Source organism: Micrasema longulum, unplaced genomic scaffold, assembly GCF_059751315.1.
Source record: "Micrasema longulum isolate JH-2025_06_02 unplaced genomic scaffold, ASM5975131v1 h1tg000728l, whole genome shotgun sequence".
Taxonomy (NCBI): Eukaryota; Metazoa; Arthropoda; class Insecta; order Trichoptera; family Brachycentridae; genus Micrasema; species Micrasema longulum.
The window spans coordinates 112,965-132,047 of record NW_028277923.1 but is presented as its reverse complement, the minus strand read 5'-3'; the positions used below and the strand labels follow the sequence as shown (position 1 = coordinate 132,047).

The 19,083-nt window shown below is 34.1% G+C and overlaps 1 protein-coding gene across 1 annotated transcript; it reads left to right on the top strand.

Moving 5' to 3' along the window:
- The first annotated feature begins 3,658 nt into the window (after window positions 1-3,658).
- sro (SDR family oxidoreductase shroud) lies at window positions 3,659-11,724 on the top strand. The gene is made up of 5 exons (XM_088230050.1): window positions 3,659-3,834; window positions 5,096-5,403; window positions 6,155-6,304; window positions 8,731-8,901; window positions 10,889-11,724. Exons 2-5 carry the CDS (start codon window positions 5,097-5,099, stop codon window positions 11,251-11,253), a joined length of 993 nt encoding a protein of 330 aa, XP_088086176.1. The 5' UTR covers window positions 3,659-3,834; window position 5,096; the 3' UTR covers window positions 11,254-11,724.
- The last annotated feature ends 7,359 nt before the right edge of the window (window positions 11,725-19,083 follow it).

The following is a 19,083-nucleotide window of genomic DNA, read 5'->3' as shown; positions in this document are numbered from 1 at the left end:
TTAAAAAAATTAGTACATTATTTTATACGTATTAAATTACAAAGAAAATGTGGAAAAGGAGAGAGAAAAAGGAACAAAGGAAAGAAAAGGGGGAAAACTAAATACATACGAGAAAAAAAAAGCAGCAAAAACTTAAAGAGTTCAGAGGATTCTGGGAATATATAATCAGGGCAGAAGTTAGTATCACGGACCAGGGTAAAGTTCGAACCCCGCTCTTCCACAACTTGATTCTCATTTTCTAATAATGAGTTACTCACAACTCGTCAAAATGCCCCCCACAATATGGTAAGTTATAATGAACGCAAATATTTCTTAATCATTTTTAAACACGTATTTTTAAAACGGAAAAAAAGCACATACACCTTGATACAATCCTCTAAGAACTAAAATATGAGTATACAAAAATAGAGTACATAAAAATTATTTTCAAATTCGTAATTCTGAATTACATTACGATTCATGTTTATTTTGAACTTTGTTCCTAGCCATTAAAATTTTTATGGAACATCCTCACGAATCTTGACGTCACAGCTATCAATGCCAAACATGTCGCATTTTTTAGTGACAATTTTTTTTAACAATTTCTTTTATATAGTTTTATATGAAAGCATTTTTCCTCAATATCCACATTGATTTTGAAAATACAATTAATTATTCTAAATCACTTTCATATATTTTTTTCGGTATTCGTAGTATTTTATATTTCCCCATAATCCACCCGGACACAGGCGTTATAAAAATTATTCTTAAGGTACCAATAAGAAATCAAATATATTATAGGAAATTTTAAAGCCTTGGTGCCTGAGATTTATGTTAAATACACGGTGATTAATAAACCCTGTCACATCCGAAAACACGATAATCAGTATAAGAAAAAGACGTATTGGCGCTTTAAAATATTTTTTTAGAACGAATAAAATTTTAAAAAATATAACATCAAAAAAAGCAAATGGTTCCTTACTTCTGCGGGGAGAAACGAATAGGGGGGAGGTTTCTGATAGGCCGACAACCGCGCGCCCACGCTCCCCTCGCTTCCCCCTGCAGAAGTAAGCAACCATTTGTTTTTTAAATATTTTTTTTTTAAATTTCTTTGTTCTAAATATTTTTTTTAATATGCTAATATGTCTTCTTATCCATACTGATCATCGTGGTTTCGGATGTGACAAGGTTTAAAGAACACCCGTATAACTTTATAAAAGAAATTGTAAAAAAATATGTCACTAAAAACACGCGACAGGCAAAATAGCGGACTAAACTAGACACCATAGAAAAATGAGGAAGATCAGTGTTTTTTTAGTTATTTGTTAATAGACTATCAAACTAAACAAAAACTATTTAAAAAATATATTTTTATTTATCGTATTATTAGCGCTATTATTTTTTTTAAGTTCTGTGTTTGAAATCACTCCACCTGTGACGTCAATAGCTCTCTTCGGTGAGTTTTTTTTTATTGGTGGGTTGGCTTCCCGTCAACCGGAAATCTATAAGTCATTCATTTTTTATTCAAATCAATTTTAGAATTTTTTTCATAAATTTTCTCCATACATTGAGGAAGTTCAGTGTTAATAGACTAATTAACTAAGCCGATTTTTTTTATACATCGTATTATCAGCGCTATGATTTTACAAAGTTTTGTATTTCTGAAATAACTCCGCGTGTGATGTCAGAGGTTTTTCACTGTCAGTTATTCCGATTGGTTCGTTTACGATAAGCAAACCGGATATCCTTCACACCTCTCATATCATTGGTTAGTTCATATGAATCAGTGACGTCGTTCAAAGTAGAGCGTTTCAATAAAATATTTTTTATTATTTTTTTTGTACATTTTCAAGAAACTTTGCGGTACAATTTAATGCTTTAATTTTTACCGCGCACAAGAAATAATTTTTTGTATTCAATGAGGAACTTCAGCCCTATGGGAAATTGGATACAAAAATGTTTTCTTGCGCGGGGTGAAAATTAGAGCACAAAGTTTCTTGAAAATGTACAAAAAAAAAATCAAAAATATTTTAATAAAAACGCACTAATTTGAATGACGTCACTGGTTCATGTGAATCAACCTATGATCTGAGAGCTATGGAAGATTTCCGGTCTGCTTGTCGCTTCTGGACCAATGGGAAGAACTGAATAAGAATAAGCGGAAATGAACCTCTGACGTTACATGACTTTACAAAACTTGAAAAAATCGTAGCGCTGATAATACGATATATAAAATTATTTTTTTAAATTTTGACTTAGTTTAATAGTCTGTTAACAAATAAAAAAAAATTAAAAACCACTGAACTTCCTCATTTCCCGTAGGGCTGAAGTTCCTCATTAAATGATCTTATTTCTTCAGAATGTATTTTTTTTTTAATCCGTCATTATTTTTTGATTATTTATGGGAAAAATAAAATGCCCAATTTAATATTTGCTTGAACATAAAATATATACATTTTTTAAATTTACCTCTTCTGTTTAATATGGTTGAGTCTAGGATAACATAAATAAAACATTCTCACGCTATCGATATATGCATAATGTACAAAAAGATCAACACAATGATTAGGTGCACAAAATATACAATTTTGCTGGCTTGGCACTATCTCTACGCTTGTACATAGGAGGGCGTGGAGTTACAGTTATTTATCTTATTTGTTGGATACTATTTCCATCCATCACATTTGATTCGACATATCGACAATATTTTTAGATTTTTGGTTTTTGAAAGAAATGAAAGTGTGAAGTATGCCCGGAGAGCGAATTGGCGATAGACGAAATTAAGTCAAAAGTGATGGTATTTGAAAGGGGAAGTGTGGTTACTGACTACATAATAAATATATACAACGAATGTCTTGAACAAGTAGAAGAATTTTTGTGTCTGGGAAGTATGTTTTCAAGAGACGGAAGAGTAGGAAAAGATGTTGAAAGGAGAGTGAATGCGGGCAACAAAATGAACGGAGTACTAAGGACAGTAATTGCTAGTAAAAATATGTCAATCGGAGCTAAACTGGCAGCGCACAACGGAGTTTTAGTCCCAACACTTATGTATCGAAATGAAACATGGAACTGGCAGAGGAAGGATGAAAGCCGAGTGAACGCGGTTGAAATGTGATCTCTTAAACGAATGTGTGGGAAATCAATGTATGACAGGGTTACGAATGACGAAATCAGGTGATAGTGTAAATCTGAGTCAAGTATAATTGATAAGATTAAGAAAGGGTCTCTGAGATGGTTTGGTCACGTACAGCGAATGGACGACGAAAGAATGGTAGAACAATTATATATAGCAAAAATTAACGGTAAAGTGAGATGAGGACGACCAAGGAAGATGTGGCATGATCAGATAAACCCAAAACAGACAGAACCGAAGGGCATGTAAAACAAAATTCATGAATGTGGAAGAAACTAAGAATATATACCAAGATAGACGCGCTTAGATCAAGATGATATGTGTGAAATATGCTTTTCTCCGTCGGATATCACGCGGCTGGTTTGTTTATTTGGAAATTCTTGTAATAATGAACAGACTTTAGTTATAAATTAAACGCGAAAGGAAAAATTGATCTGGCACAGGCGCCCCTGGACAAAACATCAGAAGATTATATTTCCATATGCAAGCAGATGCAAAACAAACTTACATGGATATAGGCATCAGTCTTATTCGAACAGTGATACGTATTGTGTGAATTTCGAGTAGCTATTTAAGGTCAGCGATATATCTTTTCAGTAAAATATAGTAGATTCTACTAGTAATTTTTTTTTATCAAATGGTTCATTTGAATTATGATCTGTAAATGAGAAACTGACATTTCAACCACTCTGTAGCTGCAAGACGTAGACAGCATTCCTGAGGTAAATTTTACGAAAATTACGCTTTTAGTCATAAAATAATAATATTTACTATCTCACACTACAAAAGAAACACAACCATCAGCTTTCTAGTATTATGTGTATAATTTTTAACTAGCACAGGCTGTACTGGTGGATTTTTATAAGCTGGCGCGTGCGCTAGACTAACACATACGCATTGTGTATTATCCGTAAATAAGCCCATGGTATGACATCGCACGACATACGCATTATGAAAATAATCTCTGTCTCTCTCGCGCTCAGACGCGCTTATGAGCGTGACATGGACAACTATTGCTTTATTAGTTGCTAATGATATGGTAATACAATATACGCAGGATGCTTCTGCGTTCGTCTGAATTTCGCTGCGATTCTTAATAGTAAAAATATAATATAATGTTATATTTATGAAGTTATAGATTAAAAACACTGGTTTATAAATATGTAGGTATTTTCATTTAATCAAATCATGAATAGGTCGATAACGTAGTGATGGCGTTTTCACAAAACTTACACAAAAACATTTTTTATTAGTTTTAAAAAAAATTGTCTTAAAAATATCTAAATGGGAACAACGTGTGTTAAATTTGGATCAGTAGATAAAAAAACGAGTGTTTAAACATAATTATTTTTGGGTAATGGATTATATTTTTTTTTTACTTGTGTTGACTTTACGGGAAAGGTAAATTCGTCACTAACACTGGTTATATCTTAAAAGATAACTCTAATTCGTCACCAGCACAGGCAATATCTATAGAGGTAACTAAAATTATTCACCAACACAGGCTCGACCTATAAAGTCAACTCTAATTCTTTACCAGCACAGTCTGTATATAGATACCTTTATAGAAAGGTAACTAAAATTATTCACCAACACAGGCTCGACCTATAAAGTCAACTCTAATTCTTTACCAGCACAGTCTGTATATAGATACCTTTATAGAAAGGTAACTAAAATTATTCACCAACACAGGCTCGACCTATAAAGTCAACTCTAATTCTTTACCAGCACAGTCTGTATATAGATACCTTTATAGAAAGGTAACTAAAATTATTCACCAACACAGGCTCGACCTATAAAGTCAACTCTAATTCTTTACCAGCACAGTCTGTATATAGATACCTTTATAGAAAGGTTACTAAAATTATTCACAACACTGACTGTATCTATAAAGTTCATTCTAACCCTTCATCAGCAAAGGTGGTATATACTCAGATATCTCCAATTTGTCTCTGGCAAGGGCTTCCATGTTATTGATTCCAGCATGTTGTGGTACCGCTTCACATCCGCCCTGGCGCTCCGCACCCGTCTGACGCCCCACTCCTCGCAGGTGGTGCTGCTGACGGGCTGCGATAGCGGGCTGGGGCTGTGGTTAGCCAGGGCGGCACGAGAGCGCGGGCTCACGGTGGTGGCGGGGCTGCTGCAGGGGCCGAAGGGCGCGGGAGGCCGCCTGCTGGGGGCGCGGCCCGACCCAGGCCTGCATTTGCTGCAGCTGGATGTCACACAGGACGACAGCGTCGCGAGGGCGAAGGACTATGTGGAACAGCTCCTAGCAAATAATCATGGCTATGGTGCGTTATCTTATTTTATTTGTCGAGATATTTTCAGTCATTATGCCAAAACCCCATTCAGGTTTAATCCAGTACTTACCATGAAATATTTACAACGTCTAAAAATTATTATTGAAGAATTCAAATGGACATTGATTAAGCTATGGCTTCCTAAGAAAGTGGTGCCGTTATCTAGCGGCCGTGATAAGCAGGGATTCAGTGGGCGTAACAATACGGTCGTCTTAACGGTGACCAGAGATGTCAAATTAAAGAAAGCTATGTCGTTATCAAGCGGCCGCAATTAAAAACTTATGTTTAAAGAACTAAGACCTACTGCAGCGGAAAATGGACAATTTAAACAAACTTTAAAAACTCCAAAACTATCGTTTGGAGGAGAGCGAGATTTTTAAATATCATCCTGCAGAGTGTGCGTTTAAAATATGTGTGCAAATTTTGCCTGATTTTATTTATCTATTTTTCTTCTTTTCATAAATCAATCAAAACTTCATTTTTGATAGTCTAAATCACATTTGTACCCATTTTATACACAAAAATATTCACCGCTACACAAGAAAAAACGTTCCCAAACTGTTAGTTCCGTTTTGACGTCCGCCCTGCAAATCATGGCTTCGCTTTTTGACGTTCTACTCACATTCAACGCTCTCTAAAAAATCAGCGTTATCTGGTGTGTACGGCCAACGACGTCACTCACCGCTAGATGACAGCACCACTCTCTAAAGAAATCGTTGCTTTATTGTTGTTTTTACATCAGTTCTGCACGCTGTGGTCAACAATGCGGGGATCATGGTCATGGGCGAGTTCGAGTGGCAGCCACTGACGCTGGCGGAGCGTCAACTTCAGGTCAATTTGCTAGGCGCGTGGCGCGTGACTCGCGCCCTGTTGCCTGCGCTCCGCAGAACAGGTAGTGAAATTGTTTTAATAACAATTTATTTCAGTACATAATGATCGCCATAACTGCCAGATGACGGACGCTTGAATTTTAGTGCTTTTAGTGGTTCGCGGAATGGCTATGCGTTATCTTTATTTACTTACAATACAAAATAACGCAATTACCTACCTTGTACAGGAGGTTCTTCCAACCTTAATGATCGAACACCTCTCTCGCGGCAGGCTCTATCAGATTCTGTGGTCAGATTGGCACTTGTCGGTACTTGATTATTGATTTATTTATTTACTTAAAGACAGTTTATTACACATTATTTTAGACATAAGTCCCAACTCCATGGGACTAAAAGTCCTGTGTTGAGTTGGGACGAGCAATTAGTTGACACAGACATAGGAGTTTATCATCACAATTAATTAATTCATTCATACGATAGCACAACGCAGCGAATTATAATGACTTATAGGTAGCTAAAAAAAAGCGCTAGCGATCGCGCTTTAATCGAGAATATCAAAATCACGTGAACATTTGATGACAGTTCAGTTGCTATTGGGCCAAAAAGAGAAATATTTTACCCACAGTAGTATAATTGCAACATTCAAACTAGAGCTCAGTAGGTAGCAATAAATTGAACGCCGTAACCTAGTAAATGTGCAATACAAAATAAATATAGTGACTGTGGCGCAACCACGTGAAATGCATAAGATATCCCTAAAATTAAGAAAGTTTTCGTTGTACCCTTCACTGTAGTCTACATGTGACCTGTGTTTACCATTTTTATCTAGTTTCCTTCATGTTGGTGAAGAAATAAGTCTTCATAAAGGTATGAGACTGGACTGCATGTTATGTCCCCGAAAAAAAAATAAACAAACAATACACGCCTCGGAACCAGTATATTGCTGGTAATACACAAATAAACTACAGAAAACATTTCGCATTCCAAAATACGGTGGGATACGAGTACATACATTAACGTATCAAGACAACACTGGCCAAACCCTGGCGGTGAAAAAATAACAACTCTTAACGTGACCCCATCAAAATCTGTTATTAAAATTTTGTAGAAATCTCTATTTATTTTAATACTATCATCCGGAGTACTTGCAGCGCACAGATCTTCCAATTATTGACTATTAAGGTGATTCTAAACGAAAATATGAAACTATTCATAGATGCCATTTTTACGTTTATTTTCGATTTAAATTTTATAAAACTTGTTTTGCGGACACATTACACTATATTGATCGTAAAAAATACCATAACAATATAATTTCGGTCCTTTTCACAAAATGGTGTACAAAACCAAAAAAAACTAATCATTTTTTTTTAACACCATTTTGTGAAAAAGACCTAAATTATATTGCTATGGTATTTGTTACAATGAATATAGTGTACTACTACTACTACTACTATTAACATAACGCCATTTCCCCGTAGGAGTAGGCAGAGAGAATGGACCGCCACACACGTCTATCCTGGAATACATTCCTGGCTTCTTCCACATGTATACATCTTGTCATACATGCCCTTTGGTTCTGTTGCTTTTGACATGACCAGATTTAAGATTTTGGTTTATCTGATAGTGCCACGTCTTCCTAGGTCGTCCTCATCTCACGTTACCGTTCATTTTCGCCACATATTTTTGTTTTGCCATTCGTCTATTCGTTCTACATGACCATCTCAGAGACCCCTTCTTTAGTGTTGGGACTAAAACTCCGTTGGGCACTGCCAGTTTAGCTTCGATTGACATATTTTTATTAGCAATTACTGTGCTTGGTGCGCCGTTCATTTTGTTGCCCGCGTTCAACGCGTTCTCCTTTCAACATATTTTTCTACTCTTCAATCTCTTGAAAACATGCTTCCCAGATACACAAATTCTTCTGCTTGTTCAAGTCATTCGTTGTTTATAGTTTCCGCAAACCAAGTTTTGTAAAATGTCCACTAAAAAAATAAACGTAAAAGGGGCATTTTTCAATAAACAATGATAATTTGTTATATACTTGTACATTTGTATTTATGTCTAAGAGGAAAAGCTGATCTGAAGCTACTCCGTGGGGATCCGTAAAATGATTTTTTTTCAAAAAATTATTTAAAAATTATAATAATAAATTAAATTTTGTACTTTTAGTTATTATTAATTTTTTTATTTTTTGCAAGTGATATGATACGGAGTGGCTTAATACAGGTACGCTTTTTTTAAATTTTTTTACATTCTATCTAGTTTTTATATAGAAAACTATAATTGGCCTAAAATTTTGGTTTCTTTGTATATACTGTATTTTTTGTTGTAATGGCTGTTGTTTTCTTTAAATAAATAAATAAAAATAAAAAAAATAAATAAATAAAAATAAAAGCGCCATCTATTAATATTTTCGTTTAGAGTCATCTGAAACTTAAATTCTTCCTGCTGCTATTACAAATGAACGTTGTCCACTTATGACCAGCCACTACTGGGCGTCAGCCGCGCGTGCTGGCGGTGGGCAGCCACTGCGCGGGCCAGCCGCTGCGGGCGCTGGCCCCCTACTCGGCCAGCAAGGCGGCCCTGCGCGCGTGGGCGGAAGGGCTTCGCATGGAGCTGCGACCCTATGGAGTCTCCGTCGTGGACTTTGTTCCGGGTAAATTTAAACTATCAATTATACACAATAACGTCAACATATTACAACAGAGATGAAGAACATTGTAATGAAACATTGATGTAATTGTAAACGAATAATTAAAACTCGAAAAAAACTGTAGTAAACGGGAACACAATACGAGAATATCAGAAAAATATCATATACAACCTTCTAAAACGACAAAAGGACAATCGAGACTAATAAACCATGGACTGAAATTATACAATAAACTACTAGACAAAACGAAACAAAAGACTCAGACAACCTTTACAAAAGATGTTAAAAATATTATTATTAAATTCAATATTCCGACTCGTAGATTGAGAAACAATGAAGTACTGTTCATCGATCAGCATAGAACAAACTATGGCCTAAATTCTCCAATGACCCGCCTTTGTCGTATTGTTAACTCAAGACAGGATCTGGACTTTTTTGGTTTAAGTTTACAACGATTTAAACGAGCACTAAATAAATAGTCCAGATCTTGTCTCGATGTCCCTTATGTTTGTCAATGCTTCTTTCTTTTTTTCTTTAAATGTTTTAAACTATTCTTTTATTGTAATATTTAAACCTTATAAATTGTATACATGGACAATGTCCGTTAATAAATAAATAAATAAATAAATTAATTAACAGTAGAATGTGAATTTCAAAAGTAAAAATAATTTGTTAAATGTATGTAACCCGTAAGGGTTTATCAATGAAAAATTTAAATTAAAATAAATAAAAAAGAGTGTAATATAGAAGTCTAGGCATCTACAGGGCTTATGACCTGTCATTGGCTGGTTTAAGTTGCCACTTTACACAACATTCACCATTCTGCCCATATTTGAAAATCTATATTCCTTAAATTCTTTCATCTGTGGATGTTTTTGAAGTTGAAGAGCTGAAACGTTTATTTATGCCAAAATTTTTATTTTTCAATTTTTATACTTCTTCATGGACCAGGTGGATTTATCAACAATACTTTGAGTTCATCCAAATTTTTGTAGCCAAGGACTGGCTTCAATTTCGCAAGGAGCTGTTAATATTAAAATATTACAACAGAGATGAAGAACATTTTAGAGAATGTAATATATAAGTCTAGGCATCTACAGCTCCCCGGGGAGTTGAATCCAGTCCTTGTCTACAAAAATCTGGAAAAACTTATAATGTTGTTCAAAATAACGTCATATTGGAACACGGTGATACTTTGTCGGCCTTGTGGTGTTATGGTCAGCGCGTTTGCCTTCCACGCAAGAGGTCTAGGGTTCGATTCCCGACATGATTGAATGAAATATTCATTTAAAGGGGTGATTTTAGATAAATGCTTCGATGTCCCCTTACTTTTCCATCTGAGACATTGTTCCAATTCATGAAGGTACTTGACATAAGACGCATTTTTTTTTAAGAGTCATTGACACATTTCTGGTCATACGGCTACAAGATCCCAGCAATTCTGCTTTCACTTGTACGAGGTTTTCCTGTAATTTGAATTATTTAATTCCAAAAACACGTACGACGTTTTCTCGGAAGAATTTCTCTTTTGTGGCTCCAAGAGTGTTCAATGTCCTGGATGAACATATACGTTCTCCGAAACGAGAGCCATTTTCAAAAAGAGTGAGCAAGTCGGGATTTTGTCTAAGGGAAGAGACCATTGCAGGAGACTGCTGCGAAATATTGCTGAAGGCTCTTAGTGGACACCATATGCTTCAAATTGGGAGCGGACATGGAATGATGATGATGATGATAATCAAACTTGTTTCTTACATGAATTTTTATTTTGATACAACAACAATATGAATGTTTTGAAAGTTCTTAATTATCAGGATTCAATAAGCGACTACAGGTTTTTAGATTTCACCAATGATCTAGAATATTATTAATAATATAGGTTGAACAATATTTGGCCCAAATGGGATCCCTGAGGAATTCCATTGAATATCAAAGATCCTTCCGATGAGAATTCATTCTTGTGCTAAATCGTATGTTAATTTTTATTTTCCAGGCCGTATGATTGCATCTACCAATATCTTGTCCCAGCAAGATAAATACACGGCAGAGATGAGATCTTCTATGACTGAAGAACAGTTGGACTTCTACGGAGATTATTTTGACAGGTTCACTAAGTACGTGAACCAAGTTGGAGAAAACCCCAAGGATCCGGAATTCTCCGAGGATCCTGTCCTGATAGAGGCATTCTTCTCCGCCCTCCTTGACAAGGATCCTTTGACCCAATACAAACACGAACCCCTCAGATATACGTTTTATTATAATTTATTTAAAATAGCTCCATTTCCTTTGCGCCATTGGCTGATGGAGAAATTTTTGATGATGCCCCAGTATGAAGCACCCGCAAAACAAATATATTAAATCGTATCATCTTAAACTTTTAGAATGAGTTATCCTCATTATATATTTTAGTTATATCATTGCCGTTATCGAAATAATATTATATTTTCCAAATACCTACACCAATAATTACAAGTTACCTAGATCATTTTAATTAATAAGATAAAAAAAGTGATCTAGGAAGTTCAGTCCTACAGGAAATCAAATGTAAAAAATATTTTCTCACACACGGTAAAAATTAGAGCATTTAATTGTACCGCGAAGTTTCTCGAAAATGTATACATAAAATAATAATGTGTAGTAGTGTAGTCATGTTTCAACAAACAGTGGAAAAAAGAAGACTATTTATTTAATAGCATTGTTTTATACTTTATTCTTAACAAAATATGTGACAAATAGTGAACAATGGAAACTTACAAAAATAGTGCGTCTGTAACCTTAAAATCATAAAATTTTATTTGAATCCTTTAAAACCGTTTAAGAATGCATCAGTTTTTGACGCGAAAGTACCTTAATTTTGCTATTTAGAACACTACACCCATAATTAAAAAATTACAACAGTGCTACTAAAAGTGAACTGACATTTATTGATAAATACATAATATTTCAAATATCTGCCTTCTAATAATTTACAAAATAATAAATCAAACCGCTTATACACGCGTTTGTGTAATATTCATGTAAAAATGTGAATTTGAACAGGAATGTTGCGTCTCATAAAACGAAATAATACGGACCAAAATGGACACCAAGTCATTGGAACAAAAGGCATAATAGTACTACACACGTGCGTTTCCAGAAACTATCTACTAGCCAGCGGACCACATGGCGACGGTATCTACCTACTGTCTACAAAAGCTTCTCTTCGGACATCTATCTCCCTTTGTTAACCATGGAGTTGAAACAGTGTTTGATTTATTTAGTTTTTTATTGCTTACTTCTTGGCATGAACACTTGACCAATTTACTACTATACTCTATTTTTTATAAATTTATTGATATTTTTTTAACTTTGCTAGAATTCCTCTCATCCATGTGCTTTGTAGCTGCACGATGATTGGTTATCTAGCTTTAATATATCAACTTTAAAATACCTAAATTTTGTAAACGGGGTCTAGAATTCCAATCGTCTATGCGCTTAGTAGCAGCAAGGCGTGTTATAATCTTACTCCTTTTTACTATTCATATTATTATTATTTTGTAATACACTAAATTTACTTGTCAATTTTTTAAATGTGTAAATGGGGGCTAAATTTCTAACTGTCTATGCGCTCTGTAGCTGCAAGACGTCCTGTAATCTAGCTCCTATCTGTTATAATTTTTTATTGATCTTAATTGAAAACGAGGAACTAGAATCCCAACCGTCCATGCGCTCTGTAGCTGCAAGACGTACTGGGATATTTATTAATTGTACAGCGCCCTTGAAATGATTTTCACAAAAATGGCGCTTTTAAATTATCCAACTATTTAATAATTAATGTTTTTTTTAATATATCTAATTTGAATGACGTCACGAGTTATTGTGAATCAACCAATAATATAATGTTTTGATAGTTTTCCGGTTTACGGTAAGCATAATTCATCAACCAGCAGAACTCACCGTAGAGAACTTGCGACGTCACACACGGTGTAATTTCAAAACTACAAAATTCAAGATAAATAAAAAAATTATGAAAACCTCTGAACTTTCTCATAATGTACCTTATATTTTAATTATTTAATTATAGAGTACTTTTTATATTTGATTAAATGTTCCACTAAATCTTTTCAGAATTCATTTGTAAATAGAACTTGCAATATGTGTGATCAGAAATTAAATTGTATTGATATTAATAACATATCTTTAAGTTCCTTTAAAAATGAAATTTCCAAAACTAATTCAAGTTATGATGTTGCGCCTTGAATCCGCAGCCTATATTATGCAGGTTATGTGCAGTTCTGTATGTAGGCACATAGTAAATGAACACTGATGGCCGTTTTCACACATGCCACGCAAATCCATACGACCCGATATTTTACCGTGCTTATCCTGCAAACGCATACAAAATCTGTTACCTTTTCACACGCGTTGTAAAATGAACACGACCCGGTCTGCCAGACAAAATAATGCCAAAATCTGTTGGGGTGTGGCTTAATCGCAAACGATTATTATCAATATTAATAGTTCGAATAACCGAATCAGATTATTCCCGCAATCGACTTTTTATTTATGGATAATGCGTTGTTTTTTCAAAATACTTATGAAGTATGAAGAATGAAAGAAAAAATATTAATAAAAAATATATAATATAAATATGCCTATTCTTATAATGCATTATTGTATAAACCAAGTAAAAAAATACACAAAAACTTATGTATTGGACTTGTAATATTATTATTATTGTAAAAACTATTTTTTGGTCATTTCTCTTTAGAAAAAAGTGTTTTTTAATTAGATATTTTTTCTAATGTTTTTTGTTGTTATAGCTATTTAAAAAAAAAAAAAAACATATTCCTTCACACAGGTTTTACCAAGGGGACTGTTGAGAAAGGAATGGTGTATTTCTATAAAATAATTTTATAATAAAATAATATTTCGAAAATAATAATAATAACGCGTAACTCAGGAAATCTTCATGTACCGAAGTTTCGCTCAACGAAGTTCGGAAAAAGATTTCTGAAAAGTATTGACCATTCCGAATTATAAATAAATATTATAACACGAAAAGTCGAATAGCAAATCCAAAAGTGTCGCAATTAAAAATATAACTTAAATCTTTTTGAAAGTGATAGTTATTAATGTTATTTATATAAATGGTGTAAAGTGTACACTAATATATATTTTTGTTTCCATATTTTTATTTTTAATATTTCAATATATTTATATTGAAATATTCGATACTTTGGAGGTATTTTTTTGCTGTCTTATTTCTAATGGAATTTCCTTAAACTGTCCAGCTCGGTGCATCAACGAGTTCTGTGTCTTCGTTTTCTTACTAAATGGCAGCCTTACTTAATTTTTATTTCTAGCTTCATATCCAGATTTAGTGTCAAAAAATGATAAATTAATGAAACTTAACTAAAATTATGTTTCTGTATAAAAAACCAAACATGTATTTTTAAAATTGAATTTCATATTTGAAATTGATCAAGCAGAACTCTAAATTATTGGCAAAATAGCAAAGATAGATATATTTTTATTTGGCTTAGGTGGCATTGATTTGTTTTACTATTTCATTAGCTAAATAAAAAAAACACTGTGTTATTTTTCAGTATTCAAATATATTGTTAGCTCTAGAGTGATTTAGACAGGTAGAAAAATTACAAACGTATTAAATACATTCAATGAAATTTTCATAATGTTCCTTTAATTGTAAAAAACATGACCAAATGAGTATTTTTATTCACAACGTATTATTATTTAAATTTTGTTTATATGTTTTACTTATAGATATTCGCATATATCTTAAATCTGCTATTTTTTATTCACAAATGAAATGATAAATTAGGAACCGTTAAGTCAATTGCACAGAAAATTAAATGAACTGCGCTGCTAATTAGCGTATTATTGAATAATATTTATCGTCTTCATAGCAATCCCATCCCGCCTGACATTTATTTATTTATTTGGTTTACAAACAATGAAAAATAAAATACAGAAACATTGAAAGAAAAAAATATACTTCTTATTTTTCGTCAACTACATGTAAACACTAATGAAATACATATATTTAAACAAAATGAACAATATAACCCATTATTTTTCAATACAAATTAGAGAGGGTATAAAATAAATACAATTAACTTTTTAGTGCAGTTTTAAGTTTTAATTATTCGGAAAATATTGTTTTTAAATCAATATCAATTTTTTTCGAAAAAATCGGATAAAAAATATTCGATTATATCAACCGGTTTTATAATATTCATAACATCTCAAAGAGTTTTTACGAATGTGTTGGTGGAAACGTGATGTACCGCCATTATTCGTTTTAATTAGCTCATGTGTGGCTATGCGGTAACGGATGTCTACCTCGGGTAAAAAACATTTAATAACTCTCTTATTTTTTTAAATAACCAACTCATATTTTTTGTAATCCTTATATGGACTTTTTTACACCAAAATAAGGAAACATTTTTATAAAAAATGCACGGGCTTTTTCTATAAAAAACAATTTCTTCATTTTGTAAAATAAATTAAAACAAACGAAAGAGATGCCAGTAATATAAGTGGTTTATTAAATTTTATAAGAAAGAGCACGAGAATATAGCATATCAGAAGACCGACAAGGACACTATTCGTTAGGGGCGGAGCTTGAGTGACCGAGAAAACAATACCGAAAGAGCACGATACAGAATTATACCACTTGTGGGACACAGAACACATCAGTCGCGTGAAGTTTTTTGTAGTATACTGAGCTGACGCTGTATTTAACACACCGTGTTCCCGAAATGTTTCTACAATTTATTCACAATTTATCTGATTAAAATTATTTTTTGACAATTCTTGATGAAATTTCATTGTAATGATGTAATATTTACATACATTTACATATAAGTTATTAATCAAAAATACTTGGTACACTTCCACTCATTTCCACACTTAAGATAATATTTTGATTTCTATAAATCATCCTTACATTGTATAATATTCGCCAGTCTGAAGATGTGCATTAGAGGATGGAAGCGCTAATTGGTCAAACAAATAAGTGAAAGTGTACCCAAGGATGTGCAAAGTTATTTCATTTAAAGTGTTCAAAAAATTTGTTCGTAACTAGTTTTACAAAACGTGTTTACGTTGTCATTTTTGTGTATGTTTAATTATGATTTGATTATATCACGTATTACGTACTATTATTTTATTTCTTACAAGTTTTTTTTGCTATTTTTTTAGGTTTTATTTCAATATTATTCTAAGAATATGTTTTAACAGCGTTTTTATTTATTCTAATAAAATCTAGTATTTATTTGCAATAAAAAATTGATATTCTTTTTTGCATTCAAATAAGAGTTGTATTAGCATAGCATACTTTCTAGTCTCCCGGTTGATCTATTTTCGCTAAATTCAGTCGTAAGTGTAATTCGGAATTCAGTCGACAACCAGACGCGGGCGGCAGCGCTTGCTGGCGGGATTTTAAAAGGAATGAACACAATTTCTAACTTTATTTTGCATAAATATGCTTTAATTTTATATTTTTTATGTAACATCTTTGAATAAATATCATTTTTAACACATACCATTGTAAATAAATTGGTATTTTAGCTTACATTTCAAAATATCTCGACTTATGCTTGTGGTCACATTGTGTTACACCACCGGCTGCAAAGGGATTATTCAGCACAGTCTTTTAAGAGTTAGCTTCGATAATAATATCGATTTATCGTTTATAAAAACGGATATTTATTTATTTTAAAATAAATTTATACATGCTTCGGTAAAATTTAAATACATTATCACCAAACCCTTATCAGAACCCAATAGTGCATAGGCCAGTGCATTGTTAATTTGAATGTACATATTATTTGAATCATTATGTTGACATTATAAAGGAATAATTGCATACAATAAACATTAACTTATGCGAGTCTAAGAGTCCTTGTTTACGCCTTCAACTTTAGTAAGCAGAAAATCAAAAATTAACAAAATTACTAAAACAATCAAATTATACAAAAAAAAGGATAATTAAAAACACTTTTTTTGTAAACCACTTTATGTGTTCACACAACTGATTAGTTTCGGCTACAAAACATTTCCCTCTTTAGGGTTTTTTAACAAGTAAACATACATAATACATATATTCGGTTGTGTAAACAAATACAGTGGATCACAAAACAATATTTTTTATTCTCAAATCAAAATTATATATTGCGATGATCCACAATGTTAGATTTACAAACATTAAAAATAATACAATGACATTATATTCATCATCATCATCAAACCCTTATTCGCACCCAATGGTGCATAAGCGGCCTCCGTGGTGTAGTGGTCAAGACTCTTGACTCACGCACGGAAGGTTCCGGGTTCGATTCCCGGTGAGAACACAAAAATTAAAAATGTGATTTTTCTCAAGCCTGGGTGCTCTGTGCACGACATAACAGGACAGGACAGGACTTTAGATATTATTCTCAACTAGAGTTCTAGCATTTAAAACTATTATTAGAACAGGACATAACAGTACAGAAGAGGACAGAACAGTACAGAAGAGGACAGGACAAGACAGAAGGGGACAGGACAGGACAGGACAGGACAGGTCAGGACAAGACAGGACAGGTCAGTACAAGACAGGACAGGGCAAGACACGACAGAAGAGGACAGGACAGGACAGGGCAGAAGAGAAAAGGACAGGACAAAACAGGACATGACAAAAGGGGACAGGTCAGTACAAGACAGGACAGGGCAGGACAGGACAGAAGAGGACAGGAAAGGATGGGACAGGACACAACAGGACAGGACAAGACAGGACAAGACAAAGGGGGACAGGACAGGACAGGTCAGTACAAGACAGGACAGGGCAGGACAGTACAGAAGACGACAGGACAGAAGACGACAGGACAGGACACAACAGGACAGGATAAGACAGGACAAGACGAAAGGGGACAGGACAGGACAGGATATGATAGGACAGGACAGGACAGAAGAGGAAAGGACAGGACAAGACAGGACGAGACAAAAGTTACAGGACACGACAGGACAGAACAGGACAGGCAGGACAGGATAGAACACGACAGGACAGGACAGGACAGAACAGGGCATGACATAACAGGACAGGACAGGACAATTTATTGGTTATAATATTAAAGAAAACAAAAAAAAATATAAGTAGGACAGTTAGATTAAATTATAATTATTATTTTCAAGTAGGGTTCTAGCATTTTAAACTTTTACAAAACAGGACAGGACAGGACAGGACAGGACAGGACAGGACAGAATACGACATAAAGGGACAGGAAAGGACAGGACAGGACATGACAGTACAAGACAGGACAGGACAAGACAAAAGGGGACAGGGCAGGACTGGTCGGTACAAGACAGGACGGGACAGGACAGGACAGAAGAGGACAGGATAGGACAGGAAAGGACGGGACAGGACAGGTCAGGACAGGACAAGACAAAAGGGAACAGGACAGGACAAGACAATTAATTGGTTACAATATAAAAGAAAACAAAAAAAATATTATGTAGGACAGTTAGATTAAATTATAATTATTATTTTCAATTAGAGTTCTAGCATTTTAAACTATTATTAGAACAGGACAGAACAGTACAGAAGAGGACAGAACAGTACAGAAGAGGACAGGACAAAACAGAGGAGGACAGGACAAGACAAAGGAAGACAAGACAGGACAACAGCGGAAATGACAGGACAGGACAGGATAGGACAGTATAGGACAGGACAGGACAGAAGCGGAAAGGACAGGACAAGACAAAAGGGGACAAGACAGGAACTGTCCAGTACTGACAGGACAGGACAGGACAAGACAAAGGAAGACAAGACAGGACAGGTCAGTACAGGACAGGAAAGGACAAGACAGAACAGGACAGGACAAGACAAAAGGGGACAAGACAGGTCAGGTCAGTACAGGACAAGACAAAAGGGAACAGGACAGGACAAGACAATTAATTGGTTACAATATAAAAGAAAACAAAAAAAATATTTTGTAGGACAGTTAGATTAAATTATAATTATTATTTTCAAGGAAGTAGAACCTTCCTAAACCTTGCTAGAACGCATTTTAAACTTTTACAAAACAGGACAGGACAGGACAGGACAGAACACGACGTAAAGGGACAGGAAAGGACAGGACAAGACAATTAATTGGTTACAATATTAAAGAGAACAAAAAAAATAAAAGATTAGGTAGGACAGTTGGA